Raw genomic sequence first — 16,425 nt, forward strand, 5'->3', positions numbered from 1 at the left:
CGAACTACTTCTCAAATGAAAAATCGATATGTAATATGTTACGAAAACTATTATGGCAGATTGAAATTACATGAAACTTTTTGATAAAAATAAAAAGTTTTATTATTAAATGCAATAAAATAAATACAATAACACGCACACACACGCGTTGCAACAAATATTGAACGGTTAAACAATTTTTTACAAAATTATATGGATTGAATTTATGTGTACAAATATTTTTTTCAAATTCTGATAATAGTTACTGTTTTGATCTTGATTCGCCACCTATTGATAAAAAATATATTAACTTTCAAGTTAGAAAACTTCATTATCGTCGAATAAAATACTTTACGTTACCGTTGAATACCAAACATTGAGTTGATTTTCAGGTACAACAGAATCAACATGTTTACTCCAAATATCTATGCATTTTATCCAAACAATGTCTGCATTATAATCTGCAATATCTTTATACATATTTATACAGTAACCCTAAAATATTGTATAATTAGCATTTTTATAAAAATTATGGAGCCTTCAGAATACATTTTCTTTTATTTACTGCAAGATACCTGTAGTTGCAAATGCTGGCAACTGTCAAGATAAGGTTCAGTAATTTGTAATAGATTCCAAATATCCCTTTCATATAGTTTTAAATTTTTAATGAGTCCTGCCAGTCCACATAATATTTCCCTTTGTAATTTAAACATTTGTGTGAATTTATAAGTACTTCCTGAATCTTTTTTCAAACTTTCCTTGGATGAATTTTTCAAAAAAGTTGTTAAAGCTGGTAGAATTTGCCTGTAACAAATTTATATCAATTACAGCTTACAGTTATTTAAACGAAACATTACATTTTTTTACTCTAAATGATTACTTGAGAGTACGCGAACGAATAAAATCTTGAGAAACTTGAGCCAAGCGACATAATAATTGCCATGCTTGATTAACAACAAGTGGATTTGGATTTTGAAATCGATCAACTAACGGATGCCATAATTCATGTACAATTGGAAGTAAAACATTTTCCCATTTTTCGAGGATCAAAGAACCTTCTTTTAATGTTAACATAGCTATAGAACTTTCACTAAAATTCTGTGATGGCACAAAATGTAAACATCTTTTCATAATATCTTTAATCATATTAATATAAAAGGGGACATTTTCATCTTTTTTATCTATAACAAATAATATATTTATCATTAATTGAAACAATAAGTTAATAAGGTAACAGTAATAAATATTTAACAAACCTTCAACATAATTTTGATGATTATTTCCATCATTATTGTTGTTTTCAATATTATCTAGATCAGACTCCTTCAACTCATCATTAAATCCACCAAAATCTTCATATAGCTGTGAATCCATTTTCGCTTTGTAAAATTCCAAAAAATTATGTATTACTATGTCTGATGGTTTTTGGAATTTTACTTCTAGAGGCTTATTTTGAGATATTGGTTCATTCAAAATTAATCTTTGAACACATAGCACAAATGCATAGAAAACTTTCAAAAAGGATTCAGCATTGTGTTTTTGAATACTAGAAGCTGATTGTAATAGTAAATCATCTACAATTTCTTTTAAATAAGATAGAAAGTCAACTGTGCTGTAATTTGTAACAACTTCAATTACATTTAAAACTTCAGGATTTCTCTCTACACGTCGTAATTTTAGAGTTACATAATATGTAATATAATCAACATTTGCTTTGAACAAATCTCCTAATGTACTAAATCCTAAAGATTCAGCAATAGTTTGAGCAGTTGACAATCCAATAAAACGTAATAAACTATGTTCACTTCCTACAAAGATATTTTATAAATACAAAACTTATTTTTACAAAGAAACCGTTTTTGCTTAAACTTTTGTAGAATTGTATGAAAACTTTCTGTGTACCTGCTCTTTCAATCACCAAGTATAATGTTTTTAAAAGTAAATATTGGAAATCTTCTTTCAAAGTGTTTGCTATTATGCCAATACCCTCCAATAGTAAACAGCATTGCACAATATTACTTTGTGCTATTTGAAGAGGTATTTGTTCAGACACTTTAATAGGTAAGTACCAGTAATCTGTTGCTACGTAATGTTCAATCACCTGCTTACATATTGGCATTTTGGCTGTAGATTCCATGGAAGCTACAATAAAAATTGAATTATCAATAAATATTATTATTCTTTCATCATAATAATCAATAAATATTATTATACTTTTATCATAAAATGTATTACCTTGTAAAATTACGTTCAAAATTAATGTCAATTCTGTTTTGAACTTTGGAATTTCGAGACTCATTTTTATTATGTTATTAACTAACATTTTTTGATCTACAAACTCTCCTAAAATTTTAAAAATATTATATAATTTTTCTATTGAAGCAGAATCGAACAAAAATGTATGTTGCTTCCAATATTTTGAAATTCCATGCAAAGCACTTTCTTCAAAGTCTAAAAAGCAGAAAATTATGAAAATTAAATTTCTTTTTTATCAATTTTTGTATATTACAAATTTTAAATGTTTTATCATTATTGTATACTTGTAGTAGTTCGGTCTTCTAACAATGAAATATTACTAGAATCCATTTCAGATATGTATATCAAAGATAATAAAAGTTTTTGTAAATGTGCCGCAGAAAGCAAAATTACAGATAGTCTTTGCTTTCCAAGTACCTTCAAGTAACCAGTCAATCTATTTAACCAGACTATCTGTAGTGATTCACCTACATGAATTAATAACTATTAAAAATAGTAAAACAATGTATATATTAAAAGTATATCATACCTGAAGTTCTAATTATTCTAGGTAGTTTTGTTAAAAGATTGTATAGATTTTCTTCAAGTATTTCAATTACAGATTTCATGCTACTATGTTGAAGGCACTTATTTTGAATTTCAGTCAGACTTTTATTTGCTGTATTAGCAACTTCAGAATTTTCATCCTCAGACAAAGTTATTAAAATTTCCAATAATACTTGGAAACATGACTTCATGTTACTAAAATTTTCACACTTTTAATTTAAAGTATATTTTCATATATAAATTCATAAATGTAAAGTTGTCAAATTTATACCTGCTGCAGGACAATAGTATAACTGTAACTCCTTGTACTAGTTCCAAACGAACTTTAAAATGAGAATGTTTAGTTATATTGTCAAGTTCTATAAAAATTACTTTAAATTTATGAGATACAGCACTGTACCACTCAGGAGTTCGCTTTGCAGTTTGTAAAATTTGTTTTATTGTATTAAGATTTTTTATATCTTTTGATTTAATATGATCTAATGTAATGGATGATATTTTAGTACTTTCTTCTTGAGGTGTATCTTGCATAACAAGAGTCAGTACTCTACTCCACACTCTTATTGCCATCTGTGAAAATTTCAATTACAACTTTAATAACATAAATATTTAACTATTTTTAGTCATCAAATTATTGCAAAACTATACCATTGTAATTTTATGACTTTGGATGTCACTACCAAGAGCTACATCTAACAGTCCTGTTATAACTCCAGGCAAAATTAACATTGCGACATCAGCTATTTGATGACGTAAAACAATATCTTGAGAATCAGCCTCATTATGCAATTGTAATAAAGCCATGATAGCTTCCATAGCTGCTAATCTATACAAACATACAAAATTAGTATATTTTGAATGAAATCATGAATTATCAATAACTGCAAGATCATACCTGAGGGATGTTGATTTTTCTTGCTTAGCTATTTTAACACATAACCATATACCATGACTTAATAAAGCAGCCGATTGCCTAGTATAAAATGATTCTATAATGCTGATTGAACAGCTTTTAAAAAGATTACCCAGGCATTGAATAACAACTTCTTTCAATTCCTCATGAGCTTCTATTACTATAGAAAAATTTATTTCGAATAAAATTTTCATGAAGGTGATTATTGTAAACTGACTTACATTCTGTTGTACTCTCTTGTTGGCATATTTGAGAACGTAAACAAAAATAAATTTCGTGGAATAATTTCAAATTATCAATCTTAGTCTTAAGCAAAATTACTTGAACAGTTTCTACTAATTTTAAATTATCATCTCTTCTGCAAAAATAAATATCCATGTTATCGTATTAGTTGAAAATAAAACTCATAATTTTTCTAAATCATCTTGATTTAGGCACTAACTTGAGAGTATTGCGCTTTAAATGACGCGTCAGTGGATATAAAATAATATCATAAATTTTTTGAATAATTGTATCAGAGGTTCGTTTAACTAGTGAAGTAATTTGCGATGCTTTTTCTGCACTTGGTTCTGTTTCAAAAGATTCACATAAAGGCTTAAGTTTGAAAAAAATTTCAGCAATTGCAAAATCACTCATTTTAATATCCTAATTCACTGCTTTCACGAAGAAATTAAGAAAACTGCAAGCCAGAGAATTGAACCCTCATAATAAGTTAGGTTCTGTTCTGACTTAGCCTCTAAACAGATTCTTTAGTATACTCTTCTCAGGCTTCCTGGCGTATTTCCCCATATTAAAAGTATTAGTAGTTCCCAATAGAGGGTCCTTTAAAATTTTGGCCGTAAAGTTGGTTAATTGGTCAACGTTGCCTATGACAACTATATGTACAGTCGCCAAACATTGATTCTGTCCACCCATTTAATATTGTATAAAGAATATGATACTTTGTGGTTCTTTTCAGGATATTAAACAGGATAAATTAAGAAGAGGAGACATGAAGATTATTAGAACTATATTATATATTATATATTACATATATATAATATCTTTCAAATGATATTTGTAGGGATACATGAATTTGTACTTGTTCTGTTTAAAAAGCTTGTCTAAGCTAATTTGATACACAAATATTTACTTTGTAACTAGTTATATTATATTATTCATTTTATATAATTGTACTATATCACTACTCAAAACTGGGTTATGTTTTCAAATTCGCCGCGTAGCAGAAGTTAAATTAAAATCCAGATCTGTAAACTAACGAGACATTTAAAATTTTCAAAATCAATGTTCGGCGATTGTATGTAGTATGTACACCCAACGTGGATTGAATCGCGACCCCCCCAGTTAGGTTGGTATGAGAATTCCGTCGTTGCATTGAACGAAGAAACCGCGGGAAAATTCAAAAATGAAAATTCGTTTTAAGATACGATAAAAAGCTAAAACGTTACTAATTTGTTTTTAGGTTTAAAATTAATTGTTTGCCGAACAATGAATTTAGATGCATGATTATTTGATTTTAGGTTTTAATTATATAATTTAAGAACGAGCGTTATACTATGGCCGATCTGAAAACCACCGTTACGGACTGAAAGTAGCACTCATAGTCTCATACCAACCTAACGATTCAATCCACGTTGGGTGTACATACATGGTTGTCATAGCAACGTTGACCAATGTAACTAACTTTACGGCCAAAATTTTAAGAGGCCCTCCCAGGGTTGCCGCTCGAAATTTTCCGTCCCGAGATTCTAGGAATTATTTCACTAGATCTAGTCGGTTTCTGTACGCATCGGCTGCTAGGTCAGTGCTGTACTGGATCGTTCTATTTGCATGGAGCCCAGGGCATAGCAAGTTCATCGAAATTTTGTATTTTGTATTTAATTAACAACAAAATTTATTCTTTTCATGTAATGATAATATTTATTGACTCATATTTACGCTAACTGTGATCTATAATATGTTTTGTTGTTAATTAAATACAAAATACAAAATTTCGATGAACTTGCGATACCCATGCAAATAGAACGATCCACTACAGCACTGATCTAGCAACCGATGCGTACAGAAACCGACTAGATCTAGTGAAATAATTCCTAGGTTCTCGAGACTAAAAATTGCGAGCGGCAACGCTGGGCCCTCCATTCGAAACACACGCATTAGCATTTCCCATTTTGGGGCGTTGCCGCGCATTACGTTGACGCATTTTTTAGTTTATTTATTTTATTTTTCTTTCATTAAATGGCTAACTATCAAATAATATTTCTACCATTAGTAATAATCGTATTACTTACTGTTTTTGTCGAAAAAGGTGTGTTACTACCATTATTTTTTAGTATGTCGAATTATACACAAAAATATTGATCATAACAAAGTACATTGTTTTAGCGAAACATTTAAAAAGAATTCAAAATTATTTCGATTAAATAGATTTTGTTCATTAAATTAAAAGTTATTTTGAAAAGTTTTGTTTCAACTGATATTAAAACCGTTGAAATTCGTTAACCCTACTTTTTTTTAATTACAATTGCTTTTATAAAATACTATTATTTGCAGGATTTTCAATTAAATGCTGGGTGTGTAGATCTGATTCTGATCCAAAATGTTCAGACCCATTCGATAACACGACAATTCCAATTACTGATTGCAGTAAAGAAAGAGAATTAGAGCATTTGCCTGGAGTCAGACCAACAATGTGTAGAAAAGTTCGCCAAAAAGGTATTTATTGCAACTGTTAATTCACTAAAGACATATAAATTAAATAATAATATTTATAATCTTATTAATTTAACAATAAGAAATTATTTAACTGATTTGTGAGATTTACAGTTCATCAAAATAAGTTTATCAACTGTCAGCTTTGAGTTCATTAATAACATTACTTTTATATTTATAGTTAATGGAGTTTGGAGATTTTTCCGAAGTTGTGCATACTTAGGTGAACCTGGTATTCAAGGAGATGAAAGATTTTGCCTGATGAGGACAGGTACATACAATATTTTTATGGAATATTGTACATGCAATAGTAAAGATGGATGCAATTCAGCTTCAGGAATTCAACTTAATAAATTTCTCCAATTCAATGGAATTGTTACAGCTATTTGGATTTTTTTATTTTCTAGATTTTAGTCTATTTATTATTATTATTATCTTAACATAGTTAGTTACAATAGGTTTCCTTCTATAAAACCTTGTTGTATTTGTCAAAATTTCATTACTTAAAGTTTTCCTGTTGAATCATCACATGTGCTTCACCAGATTAACTGATGTTTATAATGAATACTTAATTTGTTACGATTTGTAAACCATTTTAGAATTTAATTTAAGTATACTTTTAGTACAAAAATGAAAGGTCTTAAATCAGAATATTGTAAAAATATTTTATACCATACTTTATATATGCAAGAGAAGACTGCTAACAACTCCGTCCACAGTAACATATGAGTTAGTATAAGTTTAACGCATAAATAACTATATATCAGAAACAGATAATTTTTTAAGGCTTTTAGCCAAAGATTAAAAATTTTGTACATAAAATTTAGAGAATTGTACAAGATACTTTTTATAATTTTTATAAAAATTTCATGTTGAAATATTAAAATTTTGTATTTAGATTTATTGCATTATTCTATGAATTCCCAAAATACAAAGTTACCATTGTCAATACAAAATTTAATTTTAATTCAAATTGAAATGTTTTGTCTGACTTATATATAAAAGAAATTTTTTGTTGAAATTATGAGTAATCATCATTAAAAAAATTTTTGATAAAAATAAAAATATTCTACTATAAAGTAAAAAATAATTTTTAATAATTTTCTTTCTATACAATAATTTTAAGCGATATATTATATTCTAGATTATAATTTATTGCATGTTTAATGCGATAGTATTATTGTTTTATGTATATATATACACACACACGCACACACACACACACAATATGAAAATGAAAATTTAAATAATATTTATCACATACCAAATCATATTTATCTTCCAAATTATTTAAGGATATTTTATACAAAATATTTCTATTGTTTTTATTTAGTGAAAATTTTGAATTATTATGGATTAGACACATTCATACCTACTGAAGATAATGAAACTCCAAAATTTAAATAGCTATATATTTATAAATATACGACTGAGTCGATGACATAACCTATTAAATGCCGCTTGTCACCGTGCAAGTTGGGCTTTGCGGCATGTTATTTTATTGAGTTCAACAAAAACTATAAATTAAATATTAATTATTTAGTATTAAAAGAAATATATATATGCGATAATATCAAGATGCACTGCTGCAAAATGAATACCAAAATACATGCTCGGTGTACTTTTTTAATTAGACAACTAAGTACTCCTGTTAATGAAAGTGTATCCAAAGAATTCGTTAAAACACAAAGTACCGTTAATTTATCAGTTTTAAAAGAAAATGAAAACAAAGGTATTGAACCACATTATCCACCAATTCTAGATCTTTCTCGCCGTGCTAGACAAAGTCGTAATCGCGAAAAGTGGCATAATAAAGTGAAAAGTTTAGGAACAATAGAAGAGAAAATTTTTGAGTTGAATATGCCTAGATATTATGGATGGAAAGCATTTACATTAAAAGAGGGCATATTACCATATGATCCTCTGCCACAAGCACAATATATCACAAATACTCATATAGCCAATGAACCAAAATTACCTTCCTACTATGACAGTGTTATTTCACTTGAAATATTAGATGCATCAGTACAGCAGATTAAGAGTCAAGTAGAAGATATGTTGGCATTTGAATATAACTATCGAAAGTAAGCTAACAGAAATTTTTAATACAATTTTTATGAAAAATATATTTAACATGTTTTAATATTGTAGGTTGGATGATCAATTGAATGCAGAAAATTATAGGGATAAAGCATTTATGGATGATTTAATGGGAAAAACTATCAGTCAGCAAATGAATAAGATATTATCTGTAAACTTTTCATTAACTCATGCTCATTTGTTGGAATCTGAATTAGATATTGATCCAAGGATAGAGGCTTTCTGGTTCTTTGGAGGTTTAGAAGTACCAAGTGAAGTGAAGAAATCCAGAGCTGGTATAAAATGGACTGCAGAATTCAAAGATGAGTCTATTAATATGCCTTTAAAGTATACAGGAAGTCCAATTTTACATTTGAGACATTGTTTACCTTTAAAAGAAATTGTTTCATTACAAGAGTCTGAAAATTTATCTCTTGAAGTCCCTGTTGAAGCATATGATTTAAGAAAGAAAGGATACTTTATGGATCGTCTAAGAGCAACTGTTATACCTGGTTTTTGGCCTGGTGATCATAGCGAATTTGGAACTGTATCCTATCATAAAAGAGGATATCTTTGTCACAGACCAGAAGTATTCAATGACAATTTAGATGCACTTAAAGCACAAGCTGTATTTGGTTCATTCAGCTGGTTATATACTCAAGCTTGTTATCAAGGTAAGATTTAGTTTCATAGATTATTAGAATTTACTAATTTTACATTCAATTCTCAAAGTTTGTATAATTTTGTTATTTTAAAATCTAAGACTAGGTTTAACAATAGCTTTTTTCAGGATTTTCAACTTTCCAAAATCCAACTTATCCTTTTGTAAATCAAATGATTATCACCAATGGCCAGTGGTGGTCTTTTGCAGTTTACCAACTCAATACAACAGCAATGCACATAGATGTCATTGATAAAAATCCTAGAAGAAACATTTGTTGGATAACGGAGCCTATGCAATTATTTGAAAAAATTGAGAATGGAAAAGTTTATGGGTTTAATGAAGATGTGTTGAAGCATTTGATTAAGTTCTATGTTAATACACCTGAAGCTAAAGAGGGCATAGAAATGAAACCATATGTACAAGGTGAAGAATTCATTGCAAATATTGAGGATCCTGAAAGAAGAAAATGGCTTGAAAACAAATATAAACATTTATTATCAAATCGAATGCGACACAGGTATGACTTTTTATTAGTTATTGAAAAATACATTTAACGCATTTATTTTGATGCTGTGATTTCGAAATAATTCTATTTACTAATTTGAATAGATTTAAATAATATCATTTTAAAATAAATAATATTTTAATTACAAAACATTTTATTGAATATCTATCAATAAAAATATTCAACTTTTTTTAGACTCGTTCCGGAAATTTATCATTGGCAACGAATTTACTTGATTAAATTTAAGACTCGACCACTGGATAAAAAACGTGAACCATGGGAGTTTGGCATTAACGTATTTAAACGGAGACTCGATGATCACGCATCAGAGTATATTCCAAAACATCTTAGACCTGATCCAAAGAAGCATAAACAGATTTACAAATGGGCTAAGAGTTACTACCCCAAAGTCGATGGTATAGATAATGATGAAATATATGGTTATAAAAAAACAGGAAAAAATTACTTAAGAAGAGGATAAAACAATAAAGTTATTTCATTTACTTTATCAGAAATGTACATATGAGATTTTTCAAATTTATTGAAAATGTTTATAATAAAATACAAATGTTTTTAATGTTTCTTGAAAATTTTGTTTTATATTTTTGATTAAATCTATAAAACGTTTTACATTTATTGAATGGTTTTTAATGAACACTAGAATTGAAGTTTCGGAAATAGCAGTATCTGGAACAACTGATAATATTTCTGATCTCTGAAAGGCCGTGAGCTGCCCGAGCTCCGATTTTAAAAGCTGAACTGCGGTACTGTGAACGCTCACCCCCACAACGGTTCTCGCAATGGGTAGGGAACCCAACTCGTCCAGCAGGAGTTATCACCACTTAATGCAGTCCACACGTCATACAAGAAAAATAAGGCCAAAACAAACAGTTAATAGAGCATCCTCAGCAAGCAAGAAGAGGAAAATATGCGAGTAGGATTTCGAAAACCAGTAAGTTTTGGAATTCAAAAATTCGACATCCTCTTGTCAAGATCAACATGAGATATAAACAAATGAAGAATTTACGTGGTTCCGACAATTGGGAATGAGCAACGAATTCATTCTGTTACCTGTAACTCTATAAGAAGCGTCACAACAATACTATATTCAATCCAAACGAATCAGTGATAGCACCACCAAAGTCCATGATCGTGTGATACGTTAATTTTAGATTAATAGTTACGGTCTTGTCGGTAGTTATATAATTATCCGCGGCACCGTCACTGTGATAATCTTTTGGCACCTTTGGTTGAGCCGTTATGTATATATATATAATTTATTTTCCTCCGATGTGGTTAATTTTAGCTCAGTATCACAATAAGTCGCATAGAATACGTATATACTATGTTCTGTCCGCCAAGTTTTTACCCAGGCATACTTCGGCCATTGCTGCATCTAGTTGAATAATTATACATAAATTTCGTCGAAAGCATTCTTTGTTTTCAACATTACCTGTTTTTATAAAACACAATTTGAAAATAATGTTATTCGATATCATTATCGGCACTCTACTCGCTGGAAAATAAACTCAAACTTGTAATGAGCACGAATAGTAACGTGTAAGGTCAGTTGAGTAGTTGAAAATCAACAGAACCTACTTTTTTATTCAAACAGCTTTTGAAATTTGTTGAAATTATGTACTTGGAATCTTTCGTTATGGTTATCGTTATTTCGCGTACAGATCGTAATTTTGAAGACTGATAATTTTGAAAATCAATTGAATAAGATATCGTAAAATTTCATTTGTAGGAAACGTGCGCGGGCTCACCCTTATTTACCTGGCGTTGGGGAAGACGCTGAAGCGACTGGGATTTTGCCCATATGTACCGTAGCCGTCGCGAATGAAACATGCGGGTAAGCAGTCTAGGCAAATTAAGGATTATTTATAAGCGACCACTCGAAAAGACTTTACGTAGATTAAGAAATACGTGTTGCGAGATGAACGATCGCGAAAGGCGGAGGAGGAGAGTGGGTCGACCGTCCCGGTTCACAAAAAAAAAGAAAATGTACTAATGCCAAGTTTTTTTGGCCGGTTGCGCATCGTTGCCGTGAAGCCCCATCCCTTATTACATCTCCAAGAAATTAGTTCTTGGAGGCTGCAGACCTCGCAGAAAGCTTGCTTCTTTGTTATACAGGTCACCTCGTACGGACAAGGAATTAGTACATTACGATAAGTGCGGGAAAGTAGATTCTTGTCTCTGTGGCGTTTACGCCCGAGGGAAGCGAGTGTGGAAAGGTACACGAGTCGAGGAACTCTTTCCCGAACATGTGCCGTACCGTATTTTTTTATACGACGTGTGGAAAGTGCGATTTTCAACGCACGTTTTCTGCCGAGCGTGCGGGAAAAACGCACTTTGCGCACGGAGTGTCGAAAAACTTCGTGTCGACCTTGGGTCCGGAGGCTGGCGGGAACAAGTAATTAAGGAAAGAGCATGGCGGCAGTGCATGCACCCCTGTAAGGTCCACGAGCGGAATAGGCGGGTGGCTAACAAAATACGTCGGTGACAGTAGTTAGTTTAGCGCCGCCTTCTCGCTAAGCCTGTGAGGCTGAGTCGGTCCTCCCTTGTCTTTTTTCCAGAAATTTATTGCGAGAAGCACTTTTTGTAAACAACGTCATTGTAAACTGGCTTTGTCCCGCTCACTACCGGATTTTTTATGCCAGTTAATAATACACTTTTTTTTGGAATAAAACGTGAATTAAAGAAAATTTAATAAAACATTCATCCTCGTTGTTTCCTCACCCCTTACATCATGTCAAAAATTCAAAAACAAATATGTCGAATATGAGTATTTCTAGTAGTATTGTATGTACATTGAAAAAAGACAATCAGCTCATGTTAAAAATCTTGTAAGTGGAATAGTTTCTTATATAAATATATAAATTTTATATAAATCGAGCCGAAACTTTTTTCGAATGATTGCTAGTAACATTAACTTTCCATTTCGCTAATAGATACATCACATAGTAATACGTGGAGGTAAGAGATAAAATAAATGACTTTCGGAAAAGCCCGAAATGGCCATCTCCATATATATATCTCGCGACGTTGCTCCTATATGGCTATTTGTATGCAACTCTTTACCATGAATTTTGATGAACAGTAAAAAATGGCTGTAATACAACAGGATTAATATATTTTATTTACATATTTTGTTTATTATACTCATCGAAGATCCGATCTTTTCTACATTCATCATAAGTTTGTTTATTCAAAACAATTGTACAGTCCATCTCATTGTTAAAATGAAAAGTTCCACGATATTATTGTCGTGTGAGTTATCATGTTCATTTATTATGCAAGCTTGGGTCATTTCGCGATAAAAATTAATTATGGCCTTATATGCAAAAAGTAATGAACTTCCATTACTATAATGTCATGTCATGAAAAAATTTTCTTTTTAATATTTCGAATAATTTACTTATTAAATGTATATATTCGATTTTTTAAGAACTCTATAAGACTAACTGGTTACCGTCCTTGCTTTTCCAACTTAATTTTTATCATAATTTTTTAGTCTTGAAATGTTTTTTATCTCTCGGAAATTGGTGAACTAGAAGAAATATATTTTTATTGTAAATATTAAAGACAACTAGCGCAGTACATATTTCTGCATGATAATATTTTCAGAGTGTAGTTTACACGTGAGAATTTATCTGTGTGTATTTAACCCAATCACTGTGGGCAGAATCTAGGCGCGTGTTACCGCGTGAAATGTTTAGTATGAAAATGTTGATTTTGTACTAACGCGAATACTCAAGATATATATTCAACTGGAAACTTGAATGAAACTATATTAAACTATAGATAAGTTGATAAGTATACTATCAGATCTGTAAGACATCGATTTTTATGAAACTTCAGCAAAGTGTTCCTAATAAAATATAAAAAGACACATGTATTTCAGTTTTATCTCATGTGGGCGTCTTTATGGAACTTATATGACCTTATATTTAGTATGTAAATTAAAAAAATTTTTTAATTCTTCAAAATATTGGTTTCCCGAAATTTATTAAGGACTTTATTTGCGAAATTTAAAATAGCATAACTTTTAGTTTTCATCAATGACCTTAAAAATTGAGTTAATCCCATTTCTTCAAGAGTTAGTTAAGGTTAAGGAAGGACTTGATTCTTCGATATGATGAATATAAAACTTCGTTCAAGAAAAGTCTATAAGATAAAACTGAAAGACACGTCTTTTTATTTTTTATCAGGAGGATATTTGACCAAAAATTTAATCGAAGCCGGCTTTTCTGCGGCTTTTGATGATACATTATTATTATTATTATTATTATCATTATTATTATTATTATTACTTCAAGAATTATTTCATGTGGAACGCTGCAAAGGTATACAAAGTACCTATATTACAGATTAGTCTTGGTTTCCTACAGTTTAAGGTGGAATCCGAACCATGTCATAAACACACAATGATGTAATCACGCAATTCATTACAGCAGATAAATTAAGATTATTATTGCCTGTGCAAATGAGTTATAATGAGATCAAATGAATGATTGTTGGAAATTCAATAAGTTTATCAGTCCCTGTCGGAAATAATTTATGCAAAAAATTATAACAAATAAAAATCATCAGTTAGTAACATTTGCTAACAATTATTTACAGTTTGTAACCATTTATAAACGCTAACGTATTGGAAACGTATTGTTACGTCTTACTAATTGTGAGACGGGAAAATTTTTTTATCCTTTTTGGGTTGTGATTTCTCACTTTACCCGGGTAAGGAAAGATTGGTGTTGGTTATAAATACCTATTTTCCTTGAATCTAAAATCCAGTATTCAAGCGCCAATCTTTTCAGAAGGCTTAGTGAACACTTGATAAAAGATCCCACTCAGCTTATAAAGATCCTAACGATCCAAGTTCTGAGCGTTAAACTAATGTATCGAGCCTATCCAACTCGTTTTTCAACGAGAGGACCGAGCGATACGGAATTGGGAAAAATGAATTGTGAAAGGTGAAGAAATGTAAAAAAATTAATACTTGAAATAAAACTTACTTTTTATTTTTCGTAGAGTCATTTAAAAAGATAATTGTAAAGCTTGATAACTAATTGTAAAACTTGATTACTAATTATAAAACTGGAGCATTGTACGCTCGCAAAAATTGAAACTGAAAACTGACTTTTCAAAAAAAAGTATCTTTGAGCTTCTTGAGAGAGAGTGAATCCTTCGAGTGTGGCACTTCTTGCTGCGGGTGGCGTAGCAGTGGTGAACAGTTCGCGCCTTACTAGCAAATTCCCTTAGGATGCGCTCTTTTTCAAAATAAGGCCGCAAGGGGCTTTGAAGGATTTGGGCATGAAAACTTCAAAACTGATTGGTGGAAATTTTCCCGCAATAGGGAAGCGTACAGTTTCCTTAAGATAGATGGAGTTACTCATGCCAAATCGTATATAAAAGTACTATTATTTAAAATTTTATCGTGCAAGGACTTAACATACTTTTATTACTTAATTATTATCTATTATAAGTCATTAAATATATATAAATAACAATCTGAAAGTTATATTTAATTTTCAAATGTTATTTATTTACATCTTTAAATATCTAAAATAAAATGGAACTTAAATGAAACGTAGCTTAAATTGTAAATCGTATGACTCAATTTTATCTAACTGCACAAACTATTCAATAGAATAAAATAATTTTCTGACTTTTTTATGACTAAGCTAAACGGAAAAATGAAAACTCGCATAAGAGGAGTTTTCTCTTTTTTTTCTGCATTCTGAATAGGGTTTGGGCGTCGAGAGCTCATGCTGTTAGTACAAGGACATCCTAAGCATATGGACGCACATAACAAAGTCGTAAAATTTTTTATACCTATTTTCTAATCGCCGACTATTTGATCAGCTTGTCTTCTCTTGGAATTTGAAGAAACCTTGAGAAGAGAAACTTTCCAACGTATTTTCGTTTCTTAAAATTGTGCAGTTTGATGCATTGAAGTCGTAATACAAAATAAATAAATAAATAAATAAATAAAATAAAATGGTATTATTAATTATCCGACGTTACAGTATAATAATTATAAAGAGGTATTTCTTGTTAAAAAACTGTCATTGTGAAATAATAACATTTTTTTTTAATTACTAACGGTTCTTTGCATTTTTATTCACTAAAACAAATTTATTTTAAGAAATAACAGATGAAAATAACTATAAAGAATTGTAAATAACGGTTATTACTAATTACCTATTGGAATAAAAAATTAGTAACTATTATTTGCAGTTAATTGTAATTATTAATTTGCCAATACCTGACATGAAAAAAGTACTTACTGGTGAAAAAAATTACGCGGTAAACCCATGTGCTTAAATTTAAACGTTTAATATGACGCCACCCATAAGAAATACATTGTCCTCAATTTTAAACACTTCTAAACGTTTAAATTCAGCGACAATGTATTTCTTATGGGTGACGTCACAATGACACAGTTAAAACGTTTAAATTTAAACACATAGGATTTTAAGGTTTTGCCGTGTTAAATGATAACAACAATGTATATATGTTCAAAATAGTTCTTAGTTATCACATATGATAACTATTTATTACAGGTGTAAACAATGATTTACATTTTTGAAATTGATTTAAAAAATGTTCATAAATGCTATTAATAGCAAATTTTTTTTTATGATAAAAAAGTGCGTTTACGAAATTATCTCCAACAGGGTTACATTGAACTTCCAAATGTCAGTGATTGGCTTACGTTTTTTTTAAATCTACATATCATGGACTTAGTCTTATAATGTGGTCCTC

At 30.1% G+C, this 16,425-nt stretch overlaps 3 protein-coding genes across 3 annotated transcripts; 2 read left to right on the plus strand and 1 right to left on the minus strand.

The window, feature by feature from the left end:
• Positions 1-85: 85 nt before the first annotated feature.
• On the minus strand, positions 86-4,460 carry LOC131664733 (TELO2-interacting protein 1 homolog). Its single transcript, XM_058936049.1, has 14 exons — positions 4,137-4,460; positions 3,916-4,052; positions 3,677-3,854; positions 3,430-3,607; positions 3,053-3,351; positions 2,765-2,976; positions 2,520-2,702; positions 2,215-2,430; positions 1,882-2,121; positions 1,236-1,787; positions 860-1,160; positions 555-783; positions 340-474; positions 86-267 (listed from the first exon to the last, which is right to left on the minus strand). The coding sequence occupies exons 1-14, from the start codon at positions 4,328-4,330 to the stop codon at positions 181-183; spliced, it is 3,141 nt and encodes a 1,046-aa protein (XP_058792032.1). The 5' UTR covers positions 4,331-4,460; the 3' UTR covers positions 86-180.
• Positions 4,461-5,859: 1,399 nt separating this feature from the next.
• On the plus strand, positions 5,860-7,363 carry LOC131664735 (uncharacterized). The gene is made up of 3 exons (XM_058936053.1): positions 5,860-6,002; positions 6,248-6,409; positions 6,588-7,363. Exons 1-3 carry the CDS (start codon positions 5,933-5,935, stop codon positions 6,818-6,820), a joined length of 465 nt encoding a protein of 154 aa, XP_058792036.1. The 5' UTR covers positions 5,860-5,932; the 3' UTR covers positions 6,821-7,363.
• A 466-nt stretch (positions 7,364-7,829) lies between these two features.
• On the plus strand, positions 7,830-10,175 carry LOC131664759 (large ribosomal subunit protein mL65). The gene is made up of 4 exons (XM_058936096.1): positions 7,830-8,490; positions 8,558-9,159; positions 9,276-9,666; positions 9,850-10,175. Exons 1-4 carry the CDS (start codon positions 7,985-7,987, stop codon positions 10,133-10,135), a joined length of 1,785 nt encoding a protein of 594 aa, XP_058792079.1. The 5' UTR covers positions 7,830-7,984; the 3' UTR covers positions 10,136-10,175.
• Positions 10,176-16,425: the final 6,250 nt, after the last annotated feature.

The sequence above is a fragment of the Phymastichus coffea genome, unplaced genomic scaffold (genome assembly GCF_024137745.1).
Source record: "Phymastichus coffea isolate CEN01 unplaced genomic scaffold, Cenicafe_Pcof_1.1 PCOF00045, whole genome shotgun sequence".
Classification (NCBI taxonomy): Eukaryota; Metazoa; Arthropoda; class Insecta; order Hymenoptera; family Eulophidae; genus Phymastichus; species Phymastichus coffea.

Coding starts and splice junctions, on each gene's coding strand:
- LOC131664759 (XM_058936096.1), top strand. CDS start 7,985: ATGCACTGCTGCAAAATGAATACCAAAATACATGCTCGGTGTACTTTT. Junction 8,491..8,557: donor TTTGAATATAACTATCGAAA/GTAAGCTAACAG, acceptor TTAATATTGTAG/GTTGGATGATCAATTGAATG. Junction 9,667..9,849: donor TCAAATCGAATGCGACACAG/GTATGACTTTTT, acceptor AACTTTTTTTAG/ACTCGTTCCGGAAATTTATC.
- LOC131664735 (XM_058936053.1), top strand. CDS start 5,933: ATGGCTAACTATCAAATAATATTTCTACCATTAGTAATAATCGTATTA. Junction 6,003..6,247: donor TACTGTTTTTGTCGAAAAAG/GTGTGTTACTAC, acceptor TATTATTTGCAG/GATTTTCAATTAAATGCTGG. Junction 6,410..6,587: donor TAGAAAAGTTCGCCAAAAAG/GTATTTATTGCA, acceptor TTATATTTATAG/TTAATGGAGTTTGGAGATTT.
- LOC131664733 (XM_058936049.1), bottom strand. CDS start 4,330: ATGAGTGATTTTGCAATTGCTGAAATTTTTTTCAAACTTAAGCCTTTA. Junction 3,352..3,429: donor AAAGTCATAAAATTACAATG/GTATAGTTTTGC, acceptor AAATTTTCACAG/ATGGCAATAAGAGTGTGGAG. Junction 1,161..1,235: donor TCATCAAAATTATGTTGAAG/GTTTGTTAAATA, acceptor TATTTGTTATAG/ATAAAAAAGATGAAAATGTC.